The sequence below is a fragment of the Panthera tigris genome, chromosome X (genome assembly GCF_018350195.1).
Source record: "Panthera tigris isolate Pti1 chromosome X, P.tigris_Pti1_mat1.1, whole genome shotgun sequence".
In the NCBI taxonomy this organism is placed as follows: Eukaryota; Metazoa; Chordata; class Mammalia; order Carnivora; family Felidae; genus Panthera; species Panthera tigris.
In genome coordinates, this window is record NC_056677.1 from 89,165,995 (window position 1) to 89,189,091 (window position 23,097).

The 23,097-nt window shown below is 41.5% G+C and overlaps 1 protein-coding gene and 1 pseudogene across 1 annotated transcript in view; one reads left to right on the top strand and one right to left on the bottom strand.

The window, feature by feature from the left end:
• Positions 1 to 23,097, bottom strand: part of GUCY2F (guanylate cyclase 2F, retinal) — a 95,871-nt gene that overhangs the window by 50,673 nt on the left and 22,101 nt on the right. Inside the window, exons 3-6 of the mRNA XM_007091050.2 lie at positions 16,345 to 16,699; positions 14,874 to 14,958; positions 10,864 to 10,960; positions 5,815 to 5,946 (exon numbers count right to left, since the gene is read on the bottom strand). Coding sequence (XP_007091112.1) covers positions 5,815 to 5,946; positions 10,864 to 10,960; positions 14,874 to 14,958; positions 16,345 to 16,699 — 669 coding nt within the window. The remainder of the gene's footprint in view (positions 1 to 5,814; positions 5,947 to 10,863; positions 10,961 to 14,873; positions 14,959 to 16,344; positions 16,700 to 23,097) is intronic.
• Positions 9,303 to 9,412, top strand: LOC122235639 (annotated as a pseudogene).

The window sequence follows — 23,097 nt, forward strand, 5'->3', positions numbered from 1 at the left end:
CATCGAGTGGAGATAATAAAGCAGAGAGCTCTGTGCAGTCAAATTCCAAGAATAAGAGAGTGTAACCACTCTCTTATTAAGGAATATATCCAGCTGTGGCACTGCATCTGGAGACCTGCCAGAGGCAAAGGCTAATAATGGGAGCTGCAGGCATCTGAGTTACTCGCCTGCACTTTGTGTTACAGGGCATCTTTTAGCCAAGGAGCTTGAAACCCTTTAACTAGAGGCCTTCAGCCACTGGACAAAACTGTGCCAGCCAGGCTCAGCACCCACAGAGCCTAGCAAGGCAGTCCAGGATCAGCGTCTGTCTGCAGCAGAATGGTCGAGCACAAAAGGCAGCCTTCCTAGACTCTTGCTCAGAAATTCCGTGAGTGTGGCCCCAGACCAGCTGCCTCGTGATCACCTGGAAACCGGTTAGAAAGGCCAATTCTCAAGCTCCACCCCACACTTACTTAAAGTTTATTTATTTTGAGAGAGAAAGAGAGTGCACAAGCAGGGGAAAGGGAGAGAGAGAGAATCCCAAGCAGGCTCTGCACCACCAGTGCAGAGCCCAACACAGGGCTCAAACTCACAAACCCTGAGATCAGGACCTGAGCCGAAGTCGGATGCCTAACTTACTGAGCCACTCAGCACCAACATACTTACTTATTTAATCATAGAAGTCATGAGGGCCAGACATGAGCTCTAAGTTTTAGCCTTCAGAGGACTTTGCCCTTTAGAAGGATCAAAGCCAAAGTTTAAGCTCAAAGAAAAAAATTCTAATTGGGAATTCACAAAATCAGCAAATGTGTGGGATATACCAATGGACAATAAAGCTTCCCACCATCTTTGCAACTATATTACTCAGGCCATGGTCACTATTTGTTGTTATTGCACCTTTGTGCTAATTAGAAAGGGTGCTTTCGGGGCGCCTGGGTGACTCAGTCAGGTAAGTGTCTGACTTTGGCTCAGGTCATGATCTCACAGTTCATTGGTTCGAGCCCCACATCAGGCTCTGTACTGACAGCTCTGAACCTGGAGCCTGCTTAGCTCAGAGTCTGCTTCAGATTCTGTCTCCCTCTCTCTCTGCCCCTCTCCCACTCACACTCTGTCTCTCTTTCTCTCTCAAAAATAAACAGTAAAAAAAAAAGGGGTGCTTTCCCTCAAGTAAAAAAATAGATATGTGAGAATATTCTTTTACAGCCTGTGGCAGCCCTGTGATGTTGGGCAGGAGCCCTGGCTGTATACATACATGCACGTGCCACACTCCTGTTTACTCATACATCCTCCAGATACCAGGGAACACATTCCACTAGCAGCATGGATACTCTGCATACCACCAAGCCCCAGAGCTTCTTTGTCAGGTTTGGAGTCAAGCTATAAGGGTGGAGGAGAGAAGCTGAAATTGGACTTCCAAAGCTATTAGGCAGGAGACAGGAATGACCTCAAGAAACTCCTGGGGGAATAGTCAAGATAGCATATAATCAGGTGCACATATGTTTACCAGTGATTATGTTCATAGTCAAGTGTGCTAGTATAAATGTAGGTATAAGAAGTTCCCACCCCCCACCCACCTCGTTCCAGAGCTAGGCTGGGAGGCCAGGACCTCTTTGCCCATTCCTTCACCACTCTCATATAACTTAGTATACATCTATAATGTGAATAGCACCCTCTTAGACATGGTGCCCTTGTGCAGTGCACAACCTGAACATCAGTACTGAGACTCTGCCAAAACCCAGTACCTGATACCTTCTTCCTGGAGTCAGCCATATTATAGACATGGGTTAGCCTTCTCTCTGACTTATTAGCTTTTAGAGAGAGTTAAGCAGAGCTTTTTTTCCCAGCCAAATCACCAAATTTGAGAGCTGGAAAGGGTCTTGGATATCCCTATTCTACTCCATCCATATTTTGATAAAGAAACTAAAGTCCAAAGAGATTAAATGACTTGCCCAAGGTCAGAAGGCTAGGTAGTAACAGGACCAAGGTCTTCCACTTTCCACTTGATTGCTCTTTTCTCTCATGGGCTTTCTTTGGTTTGGGGGATTTGTGTGTGTTTAAGATTTAAATAATTCTCACAAACTTTATAAGCAAATTTTTATTGAGTCTGTGTGTGTCCTACTTCATGAATAATGAGGAAACGGAAGGAAATGGGCAGGTTTTATCTTCACCACACATACACTATTTGTTTTGTTTTTTTCTTTTAAGAGAAAGAATGATAAAATAGTTCATTCATCATTCACTTTTTAATTAAGAAGAAACATCAAACTCTACCCACTAAACTTTTTAGAAGTAATTTAAAGTCCATCAGTTTTGCACTAAGGCCATGGAGCATTAACTAAGAGTCAAGAGAACAAGGTCCTGGGACACCTGTGTGGCTCAGTTGGTTAAGCATCTGACTTCAGCTCAGGTCATGATCTCATAGTTCATGGGTTTGAGCCCCGCATCGGGCTTTATGCTGACAGCTGGAGCCTGGAACCTGTATCAGATTCTGTGTCTCCCTCTCTCTCTGCCCCTCCCCAGCTCGTGCTCTCTCTCTGTCTCTCAAAAATTAATAAATTTTAATAAAAAAAATTAAAAAAGAGAATGAGGTCCTAGACCTGGCTCTGCCTCAAATTCAGGGGTGACCTTAGGGCAGCCACTTAATCAGCCTGAGCCCCAGTTTTCTTATTGAAAGAGCTGGACAATTCTGTGATGAGAGAGATGGTTGGTGGAAAGGAGAGGGGGGTGGGAGAGGGAGGTATAAGCGATATAGAAGAAGGTGGGAAGGCCTCCTGGGTGGCTCAGTTGGTTAAGCGTCCAGCTCTTGATTTAGGCTCAAGTCATGATCTCACGGTTTGTGGATTCAACCCTGAGTTGGGCTCTGTGCTAATAGTGTGGAGCCTGCTTGGGATTCTCTCTCTCTCCCCTTCTCTGTCTCTGCTTTCCTCCGATCTCTCTCTCTCTCTCTCAAAATGAATAAACTTTTAAAAGAAAAGAAGGTGGGAAAATAGAAGAAAAGAGGCTCTGGGAAAGGAAGATGCATGGGGAGGGTGTGCAGTGGAGAGACAGAAATGAGACAAGGAGGAAAACACAGGGAGAGGCTGAGAGGCAGAACGAGTCAGAGATGAAGGGGGAGGATAAGTTCAATTGGTTCTCGCCTAGTGTATCAGGGTTGCATTAATGCCTGCCTCACCCCTCTCCCCTACACCGTGGGGGCTATTAGAGCGGATCATGACATGTTCCCACTGTATCTGCGATTCACATTCTCTCTCCCCAGCGGGCTGCTCATCTGGCTTTCTTCTCCTATCTCAAAGAGGATCTATGAAATAAGGGCTGATTTTCTGGTGCAGTTCCTTATGCAACTCTGCACGTAATCCAAGTGCGAATTTGTGTCAGTGTTGCACAATGTTATGGCACATCCTAGAGAAGGCTGTCCTTTGCTAGTATTAGCTGTCTGCTACTCCAGGCACGTTATCTGGAACGTGCAGGTCTTCCAATAACAATTCTTTTGAAAACCTGATTTATTTTAAATAGAAACTAGATAATGAATCTTCTTTAAAACACTCTTAATAGAGGACCATTTCAGAAGGCACACTGAACCGCTTTGTTTGATCTGTTGATTCAATTAACTTACACTCCCTCCCAGAGTCCTCTTCAGCCTTTGCCAGGCAGTTTTCCAGCTTCCGCTGTCTTCCTTCGCACCCTGCCATCAGCCTAATCTTGACTGCATGGTGTGGTATTATTCTCACTAACACCCTCCTTTTGTGCAGATAAAGGCCCCCTTTGGCCTATACAGTTCAGAAATACTCATGATCTGACCGACCAACAGTCATTTATGGGAACTAACTCAACTTTCTGCCTCTTTCCGAAATGGGGAAATATCTGACAGATTCTTAAAGGCCAGTTACCTCCAGAGGTTTATTTTTTCCCTTCTCAATTCTACACTATAACCTTCCATCTCCACCAAATAAAACATACCACAATTCAACACATAAATTCTTCTACAGAATCAGGGAATCATAGCATATCTGAGCCAGAAGAGGCCTTAGAGATCTCTTAGTCCAGCAATTCCCAGCCCTGGCTGCACACAGGGAAACTTTAAAAATATACCAATGCCAGAGGTGCCTGGGTGGCTCAGTTGGTTAAGCTTCCAGCTTCCGCTCAGGTCATGATCTCACGGCTCGTGAGTTCAAGCCCCGCATAAGACTTTATGTTGACAGCTCAGAGCCTGGAGCCTGCTTTGGATTCTGTGTTGCCCTCTCTCTCTCCGCCCCTCCCCTGCTTGCACTCTGTCTCTGTCTCTGTCTCTCTCTCTCTTAAAAATAAACATTAAAGATTTTTAAAAAGAAAGAAAGAAAAATATACCAATGCCTGAGCTTACCCCATAGAATCAGAGTCACTGAAGATGAAGCCTAGGCACAGTTCCATCCCTCATTTTACAGATGAAAAACCTAGATACCACTTTGGATTATTGAGCATATTTCAGAATGTTAGAGGTGTCAATATCTTCATAAAGCCATCAGCTCACTGAATTTGACACTCAAAAGCTATGTAGGGGTGCCTGGATGGCTCAGTCAGTTAGACATCTGACTCTTGATTTTGGCTCAGGTCATGGTCTCACAGTTTATGAGATTGAGCCCGGCATCAGGCTCTGCACTGACAGCACGGAGCCTACTTGGGAATCTCCGTCTCCCTCTCTCTGCCTCTCTCTTTTTCTCTCTCTCAAAATAAATAAACATTTTTTTAAATCTATGTAATTATCTTGCTTTTGGTCTTTCAGAGAGTAGAGCTGTCAATTCCATAATACCGCAAGCTTAATCTGAAGCAAATCTCCTCATTGATTAAATTGGCTTCAAGGCCAGATCCAGAGGTTTCCTGCTACAAATTTAAGTCAAAGTACTCAGGTACACTGAGCAAATATACATCATGCCGATCTTGGTGTTTTAGGCCTCTGTCAATTATTTAGCCAATGGAGGGGAACACTCACTTGGAAATTTCAATATGTTGGACTATCTAAAAACTAATTCTGTCCTGTTTTGGACTTTCTTTGTAATTACTATTGAAGTTGAAAGTGTTTGCTTCTATTGGGAGTATCTTCAAACAAAACAAGGAAACCACACTGGGAAGGCATCACTTAGGAGGGACTAGTTTCCCTTTTACCCCCTGCTTAACTCTTTCCTGCTGAGAAGAAACAGTTCATCTCTCCAACTGATGCAAGATATGTTCTGGTTGCCAAATTCCAGTATCTTAGAACAAGGGGTCAGGGGTGGCCTCTTAAACCTTGAAAGACAGAAACTTAAGTGAAAATTTTCAAAAAGATTTCCATTTCACACAGCAGAAGGTAACCCATTACTCCAGAAGGCAGCACAGGCTGAGAAAAAGAAATAAATAAATGATTTTTAAAAGATTTCAGTAATATCCAAAGATGACAGGCATCAGAAGAACAACTAGAATTTGAAGGGTAGGGTTTGCCCAAAACTCTACTCTACACAAACATGTTTCTAGACACTCCATTGCAAACCATTGACTGAGGAAGTCATTTCTTCTATTATTACACCCATATCTCCTAGAATGAGTGACATGGTTAAGTATTTGAATCCACCAACATTTTTTCACATGCACAGTAAATAGATGGAGTTGAAAGATTGATGAAGTTATATAAGTAACTAGATTAGTTGCTGAGGAAAATCGTTGTCCAAAATGTAAGCCAAACAAGTCCAAAAGTGGATAACAAACCAAACACTGGAAAGACTTACCAAAAGCCTCAATATATTCACCCAAAGACTAAGTTGTAAATCACTGTCTCATTTTAAAACCCAAGAAGGAAGCAGATTAGATAGCTCTTGGATATCCTACCTCATAAATTGCTATGTTGGAGTTTTCATAGGTAGCTGGAGTTAGACTCCCTGAAGAAAAGGAGAGCCTTGGGGACCACCCAGTTTGGATTTCTGAGGTGACCTGGAAGCTTACACTGGCACAACTTCCTCTCTGTGAAAAGAGTAGGAAAAAAAGGTTATATGATTTAGGACAAAACATTAAGCTATGGTATAGATACTGTGCTTATCTGGCATTTCCTTTTCTTTTTTATTCCTCAGAAAGTAACTATATGAGTTGAACTCTGTAAACATAAGATTAATTTTGACTATCCCCCACACAAATTTTTTTCGGCTAGGATTGCTACCATGTTCACCTCCATATACCACAAAAGAAAGGTAAATGTTTACAGGCACTTCCGTCTCCTAGAGAGGATTAGAATCATAGATTTAGGGGGCAAGAAAGAGTGGCAGACACAATTTAATCTGGGACCCTCATTTTATAGACAAAAATAAGAAGAAGATAAACATCTCACATTGTGAAAAAAAATCAATAGCAGAACTAGGACACAATCCCATCCTTCTGGCTCTCAGGCCTGGCTCTTTTCGCTATACCATCTTGAATGGCATCCTTCTTTGTGCAGGCAAGATTAATGGCAGAAGGTATCCCAGAAGGCAATAAGATGGTAGAGAGTGAGTAGATCATCTGCCCATGATTTATAAGTCTGATGCTTAAAGAGGCCAGATTCCTTATTCCTTGATTTGTTAACTTGTCCACATAAGTCTGGTAAGAGAGGACTAGGAAGTACACAGTTGAATGACATGAGGAAGAGTTATCTGCAATCTGTGTTAACCTTTAAAATTGAACATCTTTGTCCTCACCTAAACCAGCAGACTTATTTCACATGAAGAAATAATAAATCAACAGGTTCCTCCTCTTCTCCCTGTGTCCAAATATGCCTTCCTTAGAATGACAGCAATTCAGAGATAGCAGTTACATTCGGTATTGTCTAGGCTAGTGACCGCCTCCAACTCTAACACCCTCATTCTACGAGGAAACAGAGACCTAGTGAGGGATATAGGGACTGGAAGAAGAATGTGATGTTATAATTCCTGATCTCGTGTTTTTCCTAACACATCGTGCTTCACATCTAACACTCTTGCTTGCCAATACAAATTAATCTTAAGTACTTTCACATACTCTGCTCCTAATGGTCTTTGATTAACTGAAGATCGCCGGTTGATTTAGCCCTGGTTTAAGTTAGTTCTATCAATATGGGACTATCACAAAGGTCCAAGGTAATAGCAAACTATACCCAGCCCCTAATGTGTTGAAATCCCAACAGCTTGCGATTTAGACTAGATGTAAAACTTGACTCTTCACATAACCCTTGCATAAACCTGAACTCTCCTCAACAGAGCAAGGCCAGGAAGGAATCTACTTCTCTTTCATTCTTTATTTTCACATCTCAGCAGGAGCACCTGGATCTGTATATTGAGACGTAGACCTCTCCATGAAGGGGCAAAGGAGAAAGCAAGAGTATCTGCCAAAATCCACATACATTTGGGCTTCAGCTTTACTTTCTTCTAAAAACTTCCTTTCCTGACCTGACTTCTACTGACCTGCCAATTTTTCTAGACTGAATTAATTTTATATTCACCAAGAGTTTACACTTTCAGACATTCCATTTGGATGGAATTCTTGGCTTGGCTTCGTGACTGATTAGGCACAGCCAGCTGCAAGTTTGTGACTACACAGCAATTAAGGAAAATGTATGCTTCCCCTACCTTTTCCCACCAGAAACTCTGATACAAGCCAAATGCCAAAAGGGATCTGGAGGCCAAGAGCTGTGTTCTAGGATAATGCCATCCTTTTCCACTTGGACCAAAATAGTGTAAAATAAAAGAAGCATTCCCAGAGTGCCTGGGTGGCTCAGTCAGTCAAGCATCCGACTTCAGTTCAGGTCATAATCTCTTGGTTCCTGGGTTCAAACCCCTCCTCAGGCTCTGTGCTGACAGTGCAGAACCTTGTTGAGATTCTTTCTTTCTCCCTCTCTCTCTCTGCCCTCCCCCACTTATGCTTTTTCTCTCTCAAAGTAAATAAATAAAACTTTTTACAAAAGAGTCTCTTAAAAAAAAAAGAAGCATTCCCCATGAGGCTATCAACCCCTGTTGCTATTCATTTTTCAAACTCATGGTGAAAAGTGGTGATGATTGGGTGTGGGGTTTTTTTACTCTCATTATATCAAAATTTATGCACCAGTAGAAAGAAAAGATCTATCATAATGAACAAAATTTTTAAAACTTAAGCATTTTGTTCATCTGAAGGTAGCACTATTCTGTTAATTATGGTGATTTTGTGAGAACCAGCATGAAACCCAAATATGTTTTGTGTCTCAGTAGGAAAGAGAGAAGGCACAAGTGGAGGTTTTATAGACTTTGCTGGACTACTGAAAGGCCTATACAAAGAGGAGGCTAATTCAGCCCAAAATTGATTTGTGTTTGTTGTTCTAACACTTGAAAGCCAAAACATCTAGGCAATTAACATGAACTGTCATTCTGACATGGATACTGCCAAAGAAGGAGGAATTTTAAAAATAGATTTATTGCTTTTGACCATAACTTTGGTACATTGGCTACATTTGAACAATGACTTCTCATCATCTGCTTTTACTACTGATTCCCCACTTCTGGATAAAATATTTTGTCTTAGAATTGAATACTTGTTTCCTTAGTATGGGGCTATCTTTTGGGATTGCTTCAGAACTGGCACTTTTGGCATCTACCATTTCTAATTAAGGTGGGAAATTTCGTACAAGGCATATTGAGAATGGCACATCCAGACAAATTTGAGTGTCATGAGTCCCAGGGTCCTCTGGTGGCTTCAAAAATAGAGACTAACATCAATGCATTTTTATGACATGAGGATGGAATGTAGCTTTCAGCCACAGTGATAATGTTGGCTTTCAGTGATACATTTCCAGGAACATGATATCAACCTTACAAAAAAATTGGATGATTTAAACAAGTAAGAGTTAGGGTTGTAATTGAGAATTAAACTAAACAGCTGAATGTTTCATCTGATCCCAACTACACAGCCAACTAGTTAGAGCACACCCTTCAGTGTCACATTTAGGCAAATGATCAGTTTGGTCACAGAAATAATTATTCTCTTATCTGGTACACTGGTTTAGCTAAAGTTAATAAATAGCACTTGGGGACAATATGATGTGTTCACATTCTCTCCTCACATCCTGCTACCACAATACTAGAATTTGAGAAAACCAATGTCTTCATTTTAGCCACATAGACTGGGCACAAAGAGGCATACTTTACCATCACTAGATATAGTTGACAAAATTCTTCCCTACACGTTCTCTTTTTCCAAGCTTTGGTTGATGCCGTTTTCTCTGCTTAGGATGCCTACAGGGGCCAGGAAGGTAATTACAAATTGATGAAATACGCTGAGTAGAAGCTCATAGACGGTGATGGGAACTGTGACAAGCTGCAGAGAGCATGTTTCTTCCAAAAAGGGCACTGGGCCTTTTGGCTAAGATCAAGTGTAGTATCTGTTCTTATCAATTTAATGTCTGATACGTCCTCTATTGAAAAAGGGCAACTACTACTGAGTTCCAGCTAATTGTCACAATGATACCCAAGGTTGACAGATCTTCAAACCTTTAAAACCACCCAGGGGCGCCTCGGAGGCTCAGTCAGTTGAGTGACTTCGGCTCAGATCATGATCTCACGGTTTGTGAGTTCAAGTCCTGCATCCAGCTCTGTGCTGACAGCTTGGAGCCTGGAGTCTGCTTCAGATCTGTCTCCCTCTCTCTCTCTCTGCTCCTACCACCCCCCTCTCAAAAATAAATAAACATTTAAAAAACACCCAGAAATCCAGATTTTTATTCCTAATCCCACAATATCAAAATACTGGCTACTATTGTTTATGACTATAAGGGTCAAAGAAAACTGGTTACCCATTTGTGACCTGTGACTTAGACAAGTCTTATCCATCCTTGTTGGAGATCCAGCACCAAAGCTGGGTCTCTAAAACAACCTTCATCCATTGATATGTCTCCTCTGAAGTTTGCCATATTTCCAGTGTCTTTTTGTGCAATATGGCAGCTATCAACTCTCTTGTGAGGTATAATTTGTCTCTCTGACTTAACAGTAATTTCTTTGAAGGCAGGGACCACATGCCATCTCTCACAAAGCATAGCCCAGGGCCAGAACATAGTAATGGACATTCAGTGAAGAGGGCTAGTTAGAACACAATCCTGAACATAACAGAAACCTCCACGATTCTCCATTGTCTTTCGCTAGTTGATTCATTCACCAGACTTTTACGAGTACCTGTTATACTATCAGCATATATGTCGGGTGCTATGGATGAACATTAAGAAAACATGCACCTCTGCCCTTGAGGAACTAGCAACCAAATGTTGAGCTCAGATATACAAAGAAGGGCTATACGAAATCAAAACTACACTATTGCTCAAAGTGCACTGCATCACTTCCACAAAACTGTTCTAAGACAGCACTATCCAGTAGAAATGTAACCTGAGCCACATATATAATTTTAAGCTTTCCAGTAGTCACATTTAAAAACATGGCAACGTGGGGCACCTGGGTGGCTCAATTGGTTAGGCATCCAACTTCAGCTCAGGTCATGATCTCATGGTTCCGAGGTTCGAGCCCTGTGTAGGGCTCAGTGCTGACGGTGCAGAGCCCACTTAATATTCTCACTCTCTCCTCTCTCTCTACCCCTCCCCCACTCGCATTTTCTCTGTTTTTCATAATAAATAAAATAAACTTTAAAAAAAGTAAAACAGAACAGGTGAGATTAATTTTAATGATATGCTTTATTTAACCCAATATATCCCAAAGTATTATCATTCTGACGTGTAATTAATATATGCTTTTCATTTAATGAGATATTTCACAGGTTTTTGTACTAACTCTTCTAAATACAGTGTGTAGTTTCCTCTTATAGCACATCTCAATTCAGACTAGCCACACGTTCAGTGCTCCATAGTCATTTGTGGCTGGTGGATACCACATTAGTGCATCAGGAGAAAGGGATGCTCCTTACCTTACTGCCAAAGTGGGGATTGATAAATGTCACATCCTCCAAAGTCAGTAGAATTCTGTTGGGTCCTTTAATCAACTGGATTTTATTTATACGACGCCTGAAATAAGCATAAAATCAGAGGGTCAGAGGGGGCTGAATATTTTTTTGAAAACCCAGGATAAATTTGCCCCACAATAGAAGTTTTAGAAATATACAAGATCATGGAGAGAATAACCACATGTAGATCTTTCCCTTAGTACCCACAGGAAAGAGAAACTACAACCCTGGTTCTCACAAACTTTTGCAGAGTTACAAAGAGCAAAAGAGAGAAACGAAATGGTATTGAAAGGGGAGTTAGGGTTAGGGTTAGGCATCGAAAGGGGAGGGTGAGGATGCTGCATGGGGATGGTAGGTCAGACTAATAAAATGGTGATCCCTCATCAAGAGCACATTCAAAACAACACTTCGTGATACTTGTATAGAGCCCAATACCCTTTGTCATATGCCATAGTATATATCCTAATAATACCCAATCCAAGAATCATTCATCTCCATTTTATAGACGCAAAAACACATTAAAGAAACAAAACAAAATTAGGCAAATTGTGAGATCCCCTAGCCTGAGGCAGCACTGGGACTCACTCAAGTCCTTGGTCCTTGGCTGTGGGCCCAGATTTCTGCCCACAAGACCCCTTGTCTTGCAAAGTTGCATCTATGCGTTGCCAAAGCAACAGGTTGAAAAGTGGAAAAATTCAATCAGTTGGTTGCTTTGTCTACATGATTCCAAACAAGTGGGCTGACTGGGTTTTTTTTTTTTTTTTCTCTTTTACTGAATTGGTCTCTTGTCTGAGTATCACACAGACACAGTTTAAACCTGATTCTCTTCAAACATGCCCATTAATTTGCAGCAAATGTAATTATTTCCTACAAATCAATTACTAGACACATAAGAGTTTATGATGCCTTACCCACGCATCCAGGTAGGTCATCTCAGTTGAGCTGACCCGGCAACCCAAGGACCCAGAGGGTACCTTGGATTTAGTCTGTGTGGTTGTTTTCTTCTGTTTTGTCTTGGGGGCTCTGACAGCAACAGTTTGGCTTTGCTTTTTCCACAACCCCTTAATGGTCACCCTGTGGAATGTTTTAAAGCCAGCGCCAGAGTGAGGAAAACAACCACTGAATCAAAATGCTTTGTCAAGTTGCTCTAAGGAACTCTGCAATGTCACTGTAGCTGTAAGCATCAGCAACACGGTTTTTCTCAGCAATTCCACTGGTTTGTAAACAAACAATTAATGTGTTTCTAATTGCCTGCCAACAAATATGTCCCTTATCACTCTGGGAGCTTCTACCCTGCAGAGAAAATTAAAAGAGCCCTGTAGTGAATTCTTGGGTAGAGCACATGAATCTTTTGGCAAAGTAAAGCATCGCTCCCTAACTTATCTATTTCATATGTGTAGTGAATTGTCTTAAGGCAGGCACACCTGTAAAAATAACCATGCTCCAGAGCACACTCCAGTAGAAAGAGAACTGGACTCCCCAGTCCACAGACCTGGGGTGTAGTGCAGATTCTGTCATTAATTAGCCAGATGACCTTAGATAAATAATTTAACCTCTTCATGCCCCTGTGTCTTCATCTGTCTAGCAGGATAATAGTTCTGCATTACCCGCTTTACAGAGTTGTTTTGAAAATCAAATGAGATAATGTATGTGAAAGTGCTCTGAAAAGCATGAAGCACCATGAAAGTAGAAGAGCTCATTATTATCATTATCATCATTAGTATTACAAAGCACTGGAGAGCTTTATAGAAAGGCGAGGCAATCCGGTTCAGAGCAGGGAGAAAGGAGAAGTTCAAAGAATGCTTTGTTTTGGGGTGGTTGGGTTCTTTGCATGTCTTTCCTTCTGAAAAAGAAAAAAAACTTAAACAATCAAAACACACAGAAAGGGAAGGAACAGAGAGTCACTCTCCTGCAAGTAATCACCATCTATTACAGAAACTCATCAGACGCTCAGCTTTTCTGATTGCAGCCGTGGTGGGCAGAGAGAGGGAGGAAGGCAGCAAAGAGAGGGCATCTTTTGTCCTTTGTTAGCTGAAGAACCACCGACCAAGTGGCTCTGGCAAATGATGTGTCTCTCTCCCATCTCTGAGTTTTCTGTGACCACTTGAGGTACCAATTGTCTCAAACTCATTTTCCTCTCCAATCATTTTCCTCTCAAATCATGTCCCTCTCCAATCATTTTCCTCTCTAGTCTTCTTGGCCCTTCAGCCCACAAGCTCCAAACAACACCCCTCATGGTTTTTAAGACTTGTTTTTCTTGCTTTCCAAAGAATTGCAGATTGAGCTCATTATGCTAAGCCCAAAGAACCAGTTCATTCCATGGGAAAGACCAGGGAGGCCAGTCATGGAGGGTAAGGTGGGGGGTTGACTGACAAGTAACATAAGCAACTGAGTGACTCCATTTTCCACCTTGCCATGGGATGTTTTGGCATTAGGTAACCAGAGCCCATTACTCTTCAAATCTCCCTAGAGAGAGGAGCTTTTAGATTGGATGGCATTTATTTTCACTAAGCATCTAAGGATGTTAATTCAATCCTTTAGTCTTTGGCAGCAGCTAAATTCAATACATTAAATTTCTGTTCTGAGCAGGGATATTTCACAGTCACAGAAATTAAAAGAAAAACTTCCTTTGAACTCATGTCTTTGTCAAATATGTTTTAACAATTCATAAGCTACATACCACTCTGTATGGTTTTATCAAGTTTCTAATATGAGGAGATTGAATAATGGTTTTTCACAGTGATGCCAACATACTAAACACTAAGAGTTAACACCTGTTAGAGTTTCAGTCCAGGATTTCACAGACTCATTAGAACATCAGAGCTGGAAGGGCTCTTAAAGATCACTTAATCCAATCCCTTCATTTTACAAATGAGAAAATTCTGGCCAAGAAAGGTTTAGTGTCTTGTTCAAATTTCCACAGCTGCTTAGTACACTCTAGACATTTTTTTTCTTGGAACCTGCTAAAATAGCTCCACTCCGTTCCCTACCAAATTGATGTCATATTTTTGTCAGGACCACTCTTGCAAAGACATAACAAAGGTGTGGTTAGTAGGATGGAAAGGGTAAAATGGGAGGGTCATGGTTGATTTCATTTTTTACTTTCCCCAAATCATCTTAATATGGGGAGGGTTCATCTGTTAAAATGTGAAGGTTATAAGAAAGGAGTGATGTATGAAGCCATCTTCAACCATTTACCCCTGATCCCGAATTAGTTCATCAGAGTAGTTGCTCACCTATCACGGGATCTCAGGGAGGAAGACAAAGACTTGATAACGATGATGTTGATGATCCGCTAGGATAGCTTTTGTCCAAGGAAGAAGGACAGTACAAACCTGGACTGTGACACCCTGGGCAAAAGGCATGAGTGGCAAAGTGAGGATTCTGGGCTCCCAACAATCAGCAGGAGAATCCATGTGCTTGGGAAGGAGGGGAGACTTGACCACTTACTGAGCATCTACTATGAGTCAGGTATTATTCCAGGTGTTTTACTTAGGTTTATTGAATCTCTGCTACGATCCTGGGAGTTAGGACCATTATTCTGAACTCCTGGATTCTAGCCAAAGTCTGAGTAATTCTTAGAGCTGGTTAAAACATCCCAATTCTGTTTTCTATTTGTCCATACATTTGGGGGAAGGAGGTGGGTATAGGAGACTCTGCCAGTGGAAAAGGAAACATAGCTAGGTAGTAAACCAGCTCTAAAATACTAATTCTCTTATTTCATAATAGTGTTGAGAGTTAGATCTCCTCACAGGCAACAACACTGACAACACAGCTGAGGAAGTTATTCTTGGCACCATGAAAACACTTCACTCTAAATGGGGCCAGTAGGGATGGTAAATCACCATGGAAAAAAGGAAAATCAGTGGGTCATGTAATGAGGAAATTGTACTGAAACATGACTTCCAGGAAATAAATATTAACAAAGCCATTATGATCTTGTACTTTCATATACAAAAAGAACAAAAATGTACCTTATAAAGTAAGCAAATCCATTAATAGACAACAGGGCTATAAGCAAAGCGAGACAGACCATCACGGCAAAGGCAGGGTCGATGCCTGTAGAGAACAAGAGGAAGAATGGCATTATCTCAGAAAGGCTGTAAATAAAGGGCACCATGGAGCAACTCCTCATGCTTTCTGGTGAGTCTAAAATCAAACCACATCTACCTAACTTAATTCCATTTTTCTACAGCACAGTATGTCTTGTTGACTTTATGGACACAGAAAGCAATTTCACCGTTCTGAAGCAAAACCACTCACCACTCTGACAATAACAAATCACATGAATTAAGCCTGACCCGGGTGTTTCTTTGGAAGAAAAAGTCCACGAATGGAAAACTTTGAGTACCTTAATTTAAGTTGGATGGCAATAGAGTTCTTGAGAATAAATATGTTATCTCACCTGTGAAGGGTAAGTATTATGTTGTCTTCATAAAATAAAAGAACTTTTAAATTCACGGGAGCCCATAGACCTCGTGAGTTATAGATGAAAAACATAATAGCACTTGTCCTTCAAGGGTGAGTCTGTTTTTGATAATTAGTGTTTCATCAAGATGTAAATTGGCCTCTAGAAAACCTAAACGTTTGGGAGGATTACTAAGATTTCAGAAGGAACTAGATGATGATGCTAATGAAAAGGTATTTGGGTGTGTCATGCTCAAGCAAAAGACAAATTGAAGCACATATCAAATAGATGCATTTGGTTTTAGAAGAGTGTGGTGTACACTCACATAGGAATAATATGGGTCCTTCTAAAGTTCCCCCCTGGCACTCAGAGATTTGATGGACTTTCCACTCTTCCTCAAGCTAGAGGAGTTCCATCAGTCAATCAAAGCGCAAGTATTTATTGGATGCCAACTGTGTTGGGTGGTGGGAGAGGCTAAGAATTATTAGCTATGCCCTCCAGGAGCAGTATATTTGGGAGGGGGAGACACAATCAATACACAAGAAACAATTGAAAAGCAATTTTGTGCTAAGCTGTGAGGCACAGACTTTTAGTCCAATGAGAGTTCAGAGAGGAGAGGGTATAGAAATAGGATTTCTGTGGAGGGACCTGACTGACAGGATTTGGATGCATCAGGGGAAGGGTAGGTAATCTTTCTGGCAGTGGAAACAATCACAGGTCATAGTCAACAACAGACCAAGGAGAAGACTCATGCCTTCCTCCTATTAGAGTAACCTCTTTGGGAGGGCCGATCCTTTGAAAAGGAGTTGGGGGGGGTATGATTTTAAATCGTGCATGATTATTTGAGGCTGCAAAGTACCTCTCATTGTTCTCATTATTTTAAATTAACTACCTGGAACGCCAAGATGTTTATCTGACCTGAATACAAATGACTGATTCTATGAGTGTTCCAATATTAAAATGTGCCTTCACTTAAAGAGGTTCCCTGGTAACCCAAGCTGAGCCAAGTTGACTACCAGTGATTTTCCATTCCTTACCTCCTTGACAGATCTTCCCTTCTGCAAACCAGCATTTTGCATCTGCTTGAGGGGGCCTGCCACCAGGGAAGTGGATGGGGGTCCCTCTGAACCGTAGCAGCTCCGTTTCCATGTCCACAGTGTAAGTGCTATAGAGTTCCCATTCTTTCCAGTTGGTGTCCAGGATTACATATTCTGCAATTCCATTTCCGTTTGAATCTGTCCTTATAAACTGGTTGAATCCATAGAACTGCATGTTTCTGGAATGCTGAACCAGGCTGGCAGCACTAGCCTGTCCATTTTCTTTCATAGCATTATTCATGGCTTGTGCGATAAAGTAAATTGAATTGTAGATGGTTCCAAACAACGGTGAAACCTATTTTTAAAAATTACAATTATCTTGAGCTCTGGTCGCCCTAGAGCAATCTCAGAGTGTATTCCAAGCCTGTGTTCATTATTATGGGCTGCACGTCTGAATGGAGAACTATGAAGACCCAGAGGAAAAAAAATAATTGTTTCAGAGGACTTGCTTGGTTTCTCCCCTGAATTTTTCTGTTATTCTTCCCCAGGCCTTTACATCTTTAAATATATCAAATATGACAATTTTATGAGCAAACCAAGTAATACACAATATATTTTTATGCTCCTAAACTAAGAAAGTGATATAGAGTTATAAAGGGCACTTAAAAAAAAAAAGAATGGAATCAGCAAGAGGCATGCAGAGGAAATTTACCACGTTAATTACCAGTGCATTATGCATGGTAAAATCATTTTACTGACACTACTAGAGTGGTAGGTGTGTGTGGGAAGACTGTAAATAATGTGTCTCCACAGGACACAGTCTGTGTCCTGTCTTAGTCCAAAGTGGCTATTCTCCTAGACACATGCTCCTCAGAGGAAGTGAACACTAGAATACAGTTTTAAGCACATACTCCCACACATACACATGCAAACATGCATACTGACACATATGCACCCACAAACACAGAGTCAAATGTTGCAACATATGGAGAATGCGAGTTTTAATCAAGCAACCTTTTCTTCATGTTGGTGTCCAAAGTGGCAAAGCTTTGGTGAGAAGCCACTGTAAAGCATTAAGGCTTCCAAGGTGGACAACATGACTTTGCCCGCTATATAAATATAGTAAAAGCAACAATACTCGTGTACTATGTTCGGTGCACTGATAATTAACCTAGTAAAAATTTTTTGGAACAAACTTGTATTTTTATTCCAAAAAGGTAGGGAGAAAGAGAGAACAATCCCTCCCTCCTTCCTCCCCCCACCCCACCAGGACATGGCTTCATGGTTTTCCATAACATTTCACTTCTAGGATGGAGTTCAAGAAAGCTGTGGTCATGCCATTTTACCGAGCTTCAGAGAAAGCTGATACTTGCTACTTAGGTTTCACAAGGTCTAGAAAGCTACCCTCCTATAACAACCTTCATCTGAATAAAAGGGTTTAAAATTGAGTGAATCGTTTTCATGTTGGAAATACAAGTCAAGATGCAGAGAGGTACAGCAACTAGCGAGACACTGCCGTGCCTCATTAGTGTAAAGCAGAGGGTTTTCAGTTACCCAAGTAGTATCAAAAACACCAATGCCAGACCCAACCCAGATCAACAAAATGAGACACGTTAGGTTTGGGACCCAGTAATCACGATAATTAAAAGCTCCCCAGGTATTCTAATATACACACAGGGCTTAAAACAACATAGAAGAAGACACACTGGCCTGTGGTCTCTTCCTACTGCCAGGATGTTGGGCAAGTCACTTATCCACTCTCTCTGGGCTTCAGTTTCTTCCTCCCTGAAATGTCTAGAAGCATGAATGTCTAAACCTTGGACATCATGTGGTCTAGCTGTCTTTCTTTTTAGACAGGAAAGGGAGACCCAAGGTGTTTAGTGATTTGTCCAAGTCACTCACCTGGACATGAAATCAGGACTAGAACCCACGTTTTCTGTTTCTTAGTTTAGCATTTTTGATTGAAATAGGTGTTACCTGTGTTCTTTTATCGGCATGAACTTCTGTGAAATTTCCTAACACCTGATCTAGTACAAGGACCAAATTTAGCTTGCAGACATTTTTTTTGGACCGTACATGTTTTTTTTCTTCATCTTCTGATGTTTTAACATTAGAATGTTAAACAGTTCCATCCTTAGTCCTCTTCCCTATCAACACTCATTCCTTTGGTGATCTCTTCTGGTCTCCTTGCTTTAAGTGCCACATCTATACCATATATTTCAGATTTATACTTCCATCTCAGACCTGTTTCCTAAATTTCACACTCAAAAGCCAACTGCCCACTCCGGTATTTCTACCTGGATGTCAAATTTCAATGTACCCACAATTGAGCTCCTGATTTTCACCTCAAATCTTCCTGCTTCCTCTAGGAGTCTTCCCCAATCTTTGTTAAAAGCTACTCCATTCTGGGGCACCTGGGTGTCTCAGTTGGTTAAGAGTCTGACTTCATCTCAGGTCATGATCTCATGGCTCATGGGTTTGAGCCCCGCATCGGGTTCTGTGCTGACAGCTCAGAGCTTGGAGCCTGCTTCAGATTCTGTCTCCCTCTCTCTCTGCCACTCCCCCACTCGTGTTCTCTCTCTCTCTCTCTCTCTCTCTGTCAAAAAACATTACAAAAATTTTTTTTAAATAAATAGGCGTGGGGAATGGATGGCATGTGCTGCCACCAAGGCATCCACATTTAGTTGCCTAGCACACACTGAGGTCTCTTGAGGGGTTTCCACTAACTCCCCCTTTGACATTCTCAGATGCTCCATTTAATTGTCTTTAGGATTTCTGCAAGACCTACCTGTTTTCTGGGGCTTTGGTGGGTTATGACAGTAAGTTCAAGCTGGAAGGTGGGGTATAAAATCAATACTAGTAAAACAAAATGAGCAAAATACCACAGGGCAACAAGCCCCTGAAAGCAGAGAAAATGCTAGTATTCTGTTTCGAAAGACACAGAACCTTCTGGGAAGGAGAGTGCATCTACCTACAGCCAAAAGCAAAGATTAAAACTATTAAAAATAACACCCTCACCTCTGAGTTGACCCATCTCACAGGGTTTTGAGCTGGCCAGGCTATGCTGCTCTTTGTGTTCTTGGATTGACCCCTGTTAGAGCTGACTGACAGCAACTCTCCAAGATGACTGAAACCTGAAGCCTGTTTTTCAGGAGACTCTAGCCTCCACCATCTCTCTCTCTCTCTCTCTCTCTCTCTCACACACACACACACACACACACACACACACACGCATGCCCACACACCCACAGCCACAAAAGTATGGTAGAGGGAGCTGAAGCTAAAGGAAAGGGCATAGGTTAATAATAGCATAACAACAGCATTCAGTTGCAAAAGAACTGTCATGGGCGCTCGGGTGGCTCAGTGGGTTGAGCATCTGTCAGACTTGATTTCAGCTCAGGTCATGATCTCACGGTTCATGAGATCAAGCCCCACTTCAGGTTCTGCACTGACAGTGTGGAGCTTGCTTGGGATTCCCTCTCTCCTTCTCTCTCCGGCCCTCTCTCGCTTTCTTGGCCCCTCTCTCCCTGCTTGTGTGTGCTCTCTCTCTCTCTCTCTCTCTCAAAATAAATAAATAAAAACTTAAAAAAAAAGAACAGTCACAATGGCCCACTCTCACTGTGAGGGCTTAGATTTGTGTTCCAGCTGGTCTGTGTTGCTGTTTCACCCACTGAGCCTTTCAGCAGTAGAAATGGCCCCTTCCCATAAGTCAGATGCACAGTCTGTTAGCATTGGTCACAAAAGGTCTCCAGCTGCAGCTGCTACAAATAATGAGAAAAAGAAGAGGTAGAAGGTGGGACAGGGGAAGAAAGGACACTACCCACAACCTCTGTCCTGGCTTCTGACTACAGCTCCAAAGAAGCAAGACAGGATTGGCCGGAGCTTCTGCCAGGTACATGGCCTTGTTGACATCACGGGCCAGAATGGTGAAACAATTCATGACTCAGTCTATTGGTTTTGCCTGTTGTATAGACCTGAACCTGATTGAATTATGAATAAATGAAAGACAATAGAAACTTACCCTTGACTGTTTTTCAGTGACATTAGCTAGCTCTACCCTAGGCTTTTTGGAGTGTAGTATCCCAGAGAACAAGGCCTGGGTCAGGAGCAGTGATTTTCAAATTTGTTCAATTTAATGGCTCATGCTGTTGTTAAGTTGACTATCATCAGTTCAGATTTACTGTGCTTGAAACACACAAAACTGGCTTCCAAGGCATTTTGTCCTTAGAAGCATACATTGAAACATACCTGGGTTGGAAAATATCATTTGAAGGACAAAATGGCAACATCACTTTTTTTTTCTACATCACTTTTGAACAAAAATCCAGGCACATTCAGAGAGCAAGAAACCAAATGGTAATTGAGCTCTTGTTATTAAAGGTAGTACCTCCAACAATGAATGATTTCAATCCTTGGACTTTGCCAAGAGATGGCAAATTACCCAATCTGTTTGCTATGATACTCATGAACACATTACCTTTATTTTTTATTGAATGATGCACAAAGACGATTGTAGCCAATGTAAGCTGCTGGCAACAGTTTCTGACAGCTGTCTCATGGGCCCTATCCTGGAATGCTTCATTCAGTCCTAACCACATCCCCTTCAGCCAACCATCCCCATGCCAGGCACCTTTATTTAAGGTAATAGAAAACAATAGGTGCAGGAGTGTAAGGTCCCCCCTGGGCTTGCTGAGAAATCCAGAGGATTTCCTTTGCTTAGTCAAATAAGGCCACATTTGGAAAAATTATCCCAAATGTGTGTTCCAGCAATATGTATTTATAGCCAATAGAAGTTTACTGAACACAAGCATGCAGCAAAAGTAAAGGATGCAGGCACTAAAACTATACTTCAGAAGTCTATTTTGTGCCGAAACTTAAAGGTACAAAGTGACCATCCTTGCCCAATCATCCTGAGACTAATTTAGGAAATTTGTCACTGGCTTCCAACCCTCAATCTCTCCATTCCAATTTATTGTTCTGTTTCCATGAGTCCTGGTAGAGCCCTATCACCTCCTATGTTAGAGGAAAAGAATCTGAAAACCCCATTCAAATCAAAGCATTAGTCACTTAGTAATATTACTGTGAGTAAATCATTAGACATGGGACACGGTGAAAGGCTAACATGTGGTTAAATGGTCAGGTTCCAGTAGCAGATTATTGTTGAAATCCCAGCTCTGCCACTTGCCAGTTGTATGACCTTGAGCAGGTTACCCTGAGCCTCAGTTTCATCATCCATAAAATAGAGATAATAATACATAATTTGAAGGCTTGATCTGAGGATTTGATAAGACCATTTTTGTTAACTAGAGGGTACAGAGCAAGCATTGAATGCATGATCGCTGCTATTGTTTGCATTTCAGAAGAGGAGCACAGAACTCTGGTAATATCATCCCGGAAATGTAGTGTTCAAATACGTCATCCAGCTCTTGAATTGTGACCAATAAGTAAATGTCCCAATTTTTTTTTAAGATTTTTTATTTGTAAGTAATCTCAATACCCAACGCAGGGCTCAAATGACCCCAAGATCAAGAGTCACATGCTCCTCTCACAGAGCCAGCGAGGTGCACCTAAAAGTACCAATTTTATTTATTTTTTAAGTTAATTTATTTATTTTGAAAGAGAGAGAGAGAGTGATTAATCAGGGGAGGGAGGAGAGAGAGAGAGAGAGAGAGAGAGAGAGAGAATCCCAAGCAGGCTCTGCACTGTCAGTGTGGAGCCCAATGTGGGGCTTGAACTCATGAACCATGAGATGATGGGAGCTGAAATCAAGAGTCTGACACTTAACCAACTGAGCCACCCAGGCACCCCTAAAAATCCCAAATTTAGACCCAGTGTTCTTAGCAACCTGAAATGATAAAACTGTTCCCCTTTACTGGGGGAAGACCTTATTTCTGTTTTGTTCTCTATGATATCACCTGCAGAGTGCCTAGCCCACAATAATAATAAAAAGAACAACATTCATACCGGTAATAATAAACACATTTATTGAGAGATTACTAGGTGCCAGGCAAGCTCTTTATGTGTATTAACTCATTTAATCCTCACAACAACTCTATGAGGTAATTACTATTATTATTTCCAATCTGAAATAATGAAAAGGTGGGGTGCCTGGGTAGCTCAGTCAGTTGGGTGTCCAATTTCAGCTCAGGTCATGATGTCACGGTCCATGGGTTCAAGCCCTGCATCAGGCTCTGTGCTAATAGCTTAGAGCCTGGAGCCTGCTTTGGATTCTGTGTCTCCCTCTCTCTTTGCCCTTCCTCTGCTCTCACTCTGTCTCTCAAAAATAAATAAATGTTAAAAAAAGAAATAAAATAAAATAATGAAAAAAAGATACAGAGAACTTATGTAAATGTACAGCACTCTGCCTTCAAAGCCCATGCTCCTAACTACCATGGTATACCTGAACTTAATAAATACTTGCTAAATTAATGAATTGACTGTGGTAGATCCACCAATAACGTTTTTGGGACTTCTTTTATCTTTCATGACTTCGTGATTACAGATACTGAAATCAAGATTTTTTTCTTCACTCTCTTCCTTCTCCCAAATATCACTCCCAAACAAGGACGACAAGGAACAGAAACAGTAACCCTCCACATTTGTTAGCAATAGGAGTCGTCAGTAACTCCAAACCACAGAATATGAAGACAGAAAGTGGTAACTGATTTAGCAGAGTAGAGGGCAATTAAACCTGAGTACCTGAAGAGGGGAATATTGGTAAGCAACAAGCAGATTTTCCCCCTGAGAGTCCCA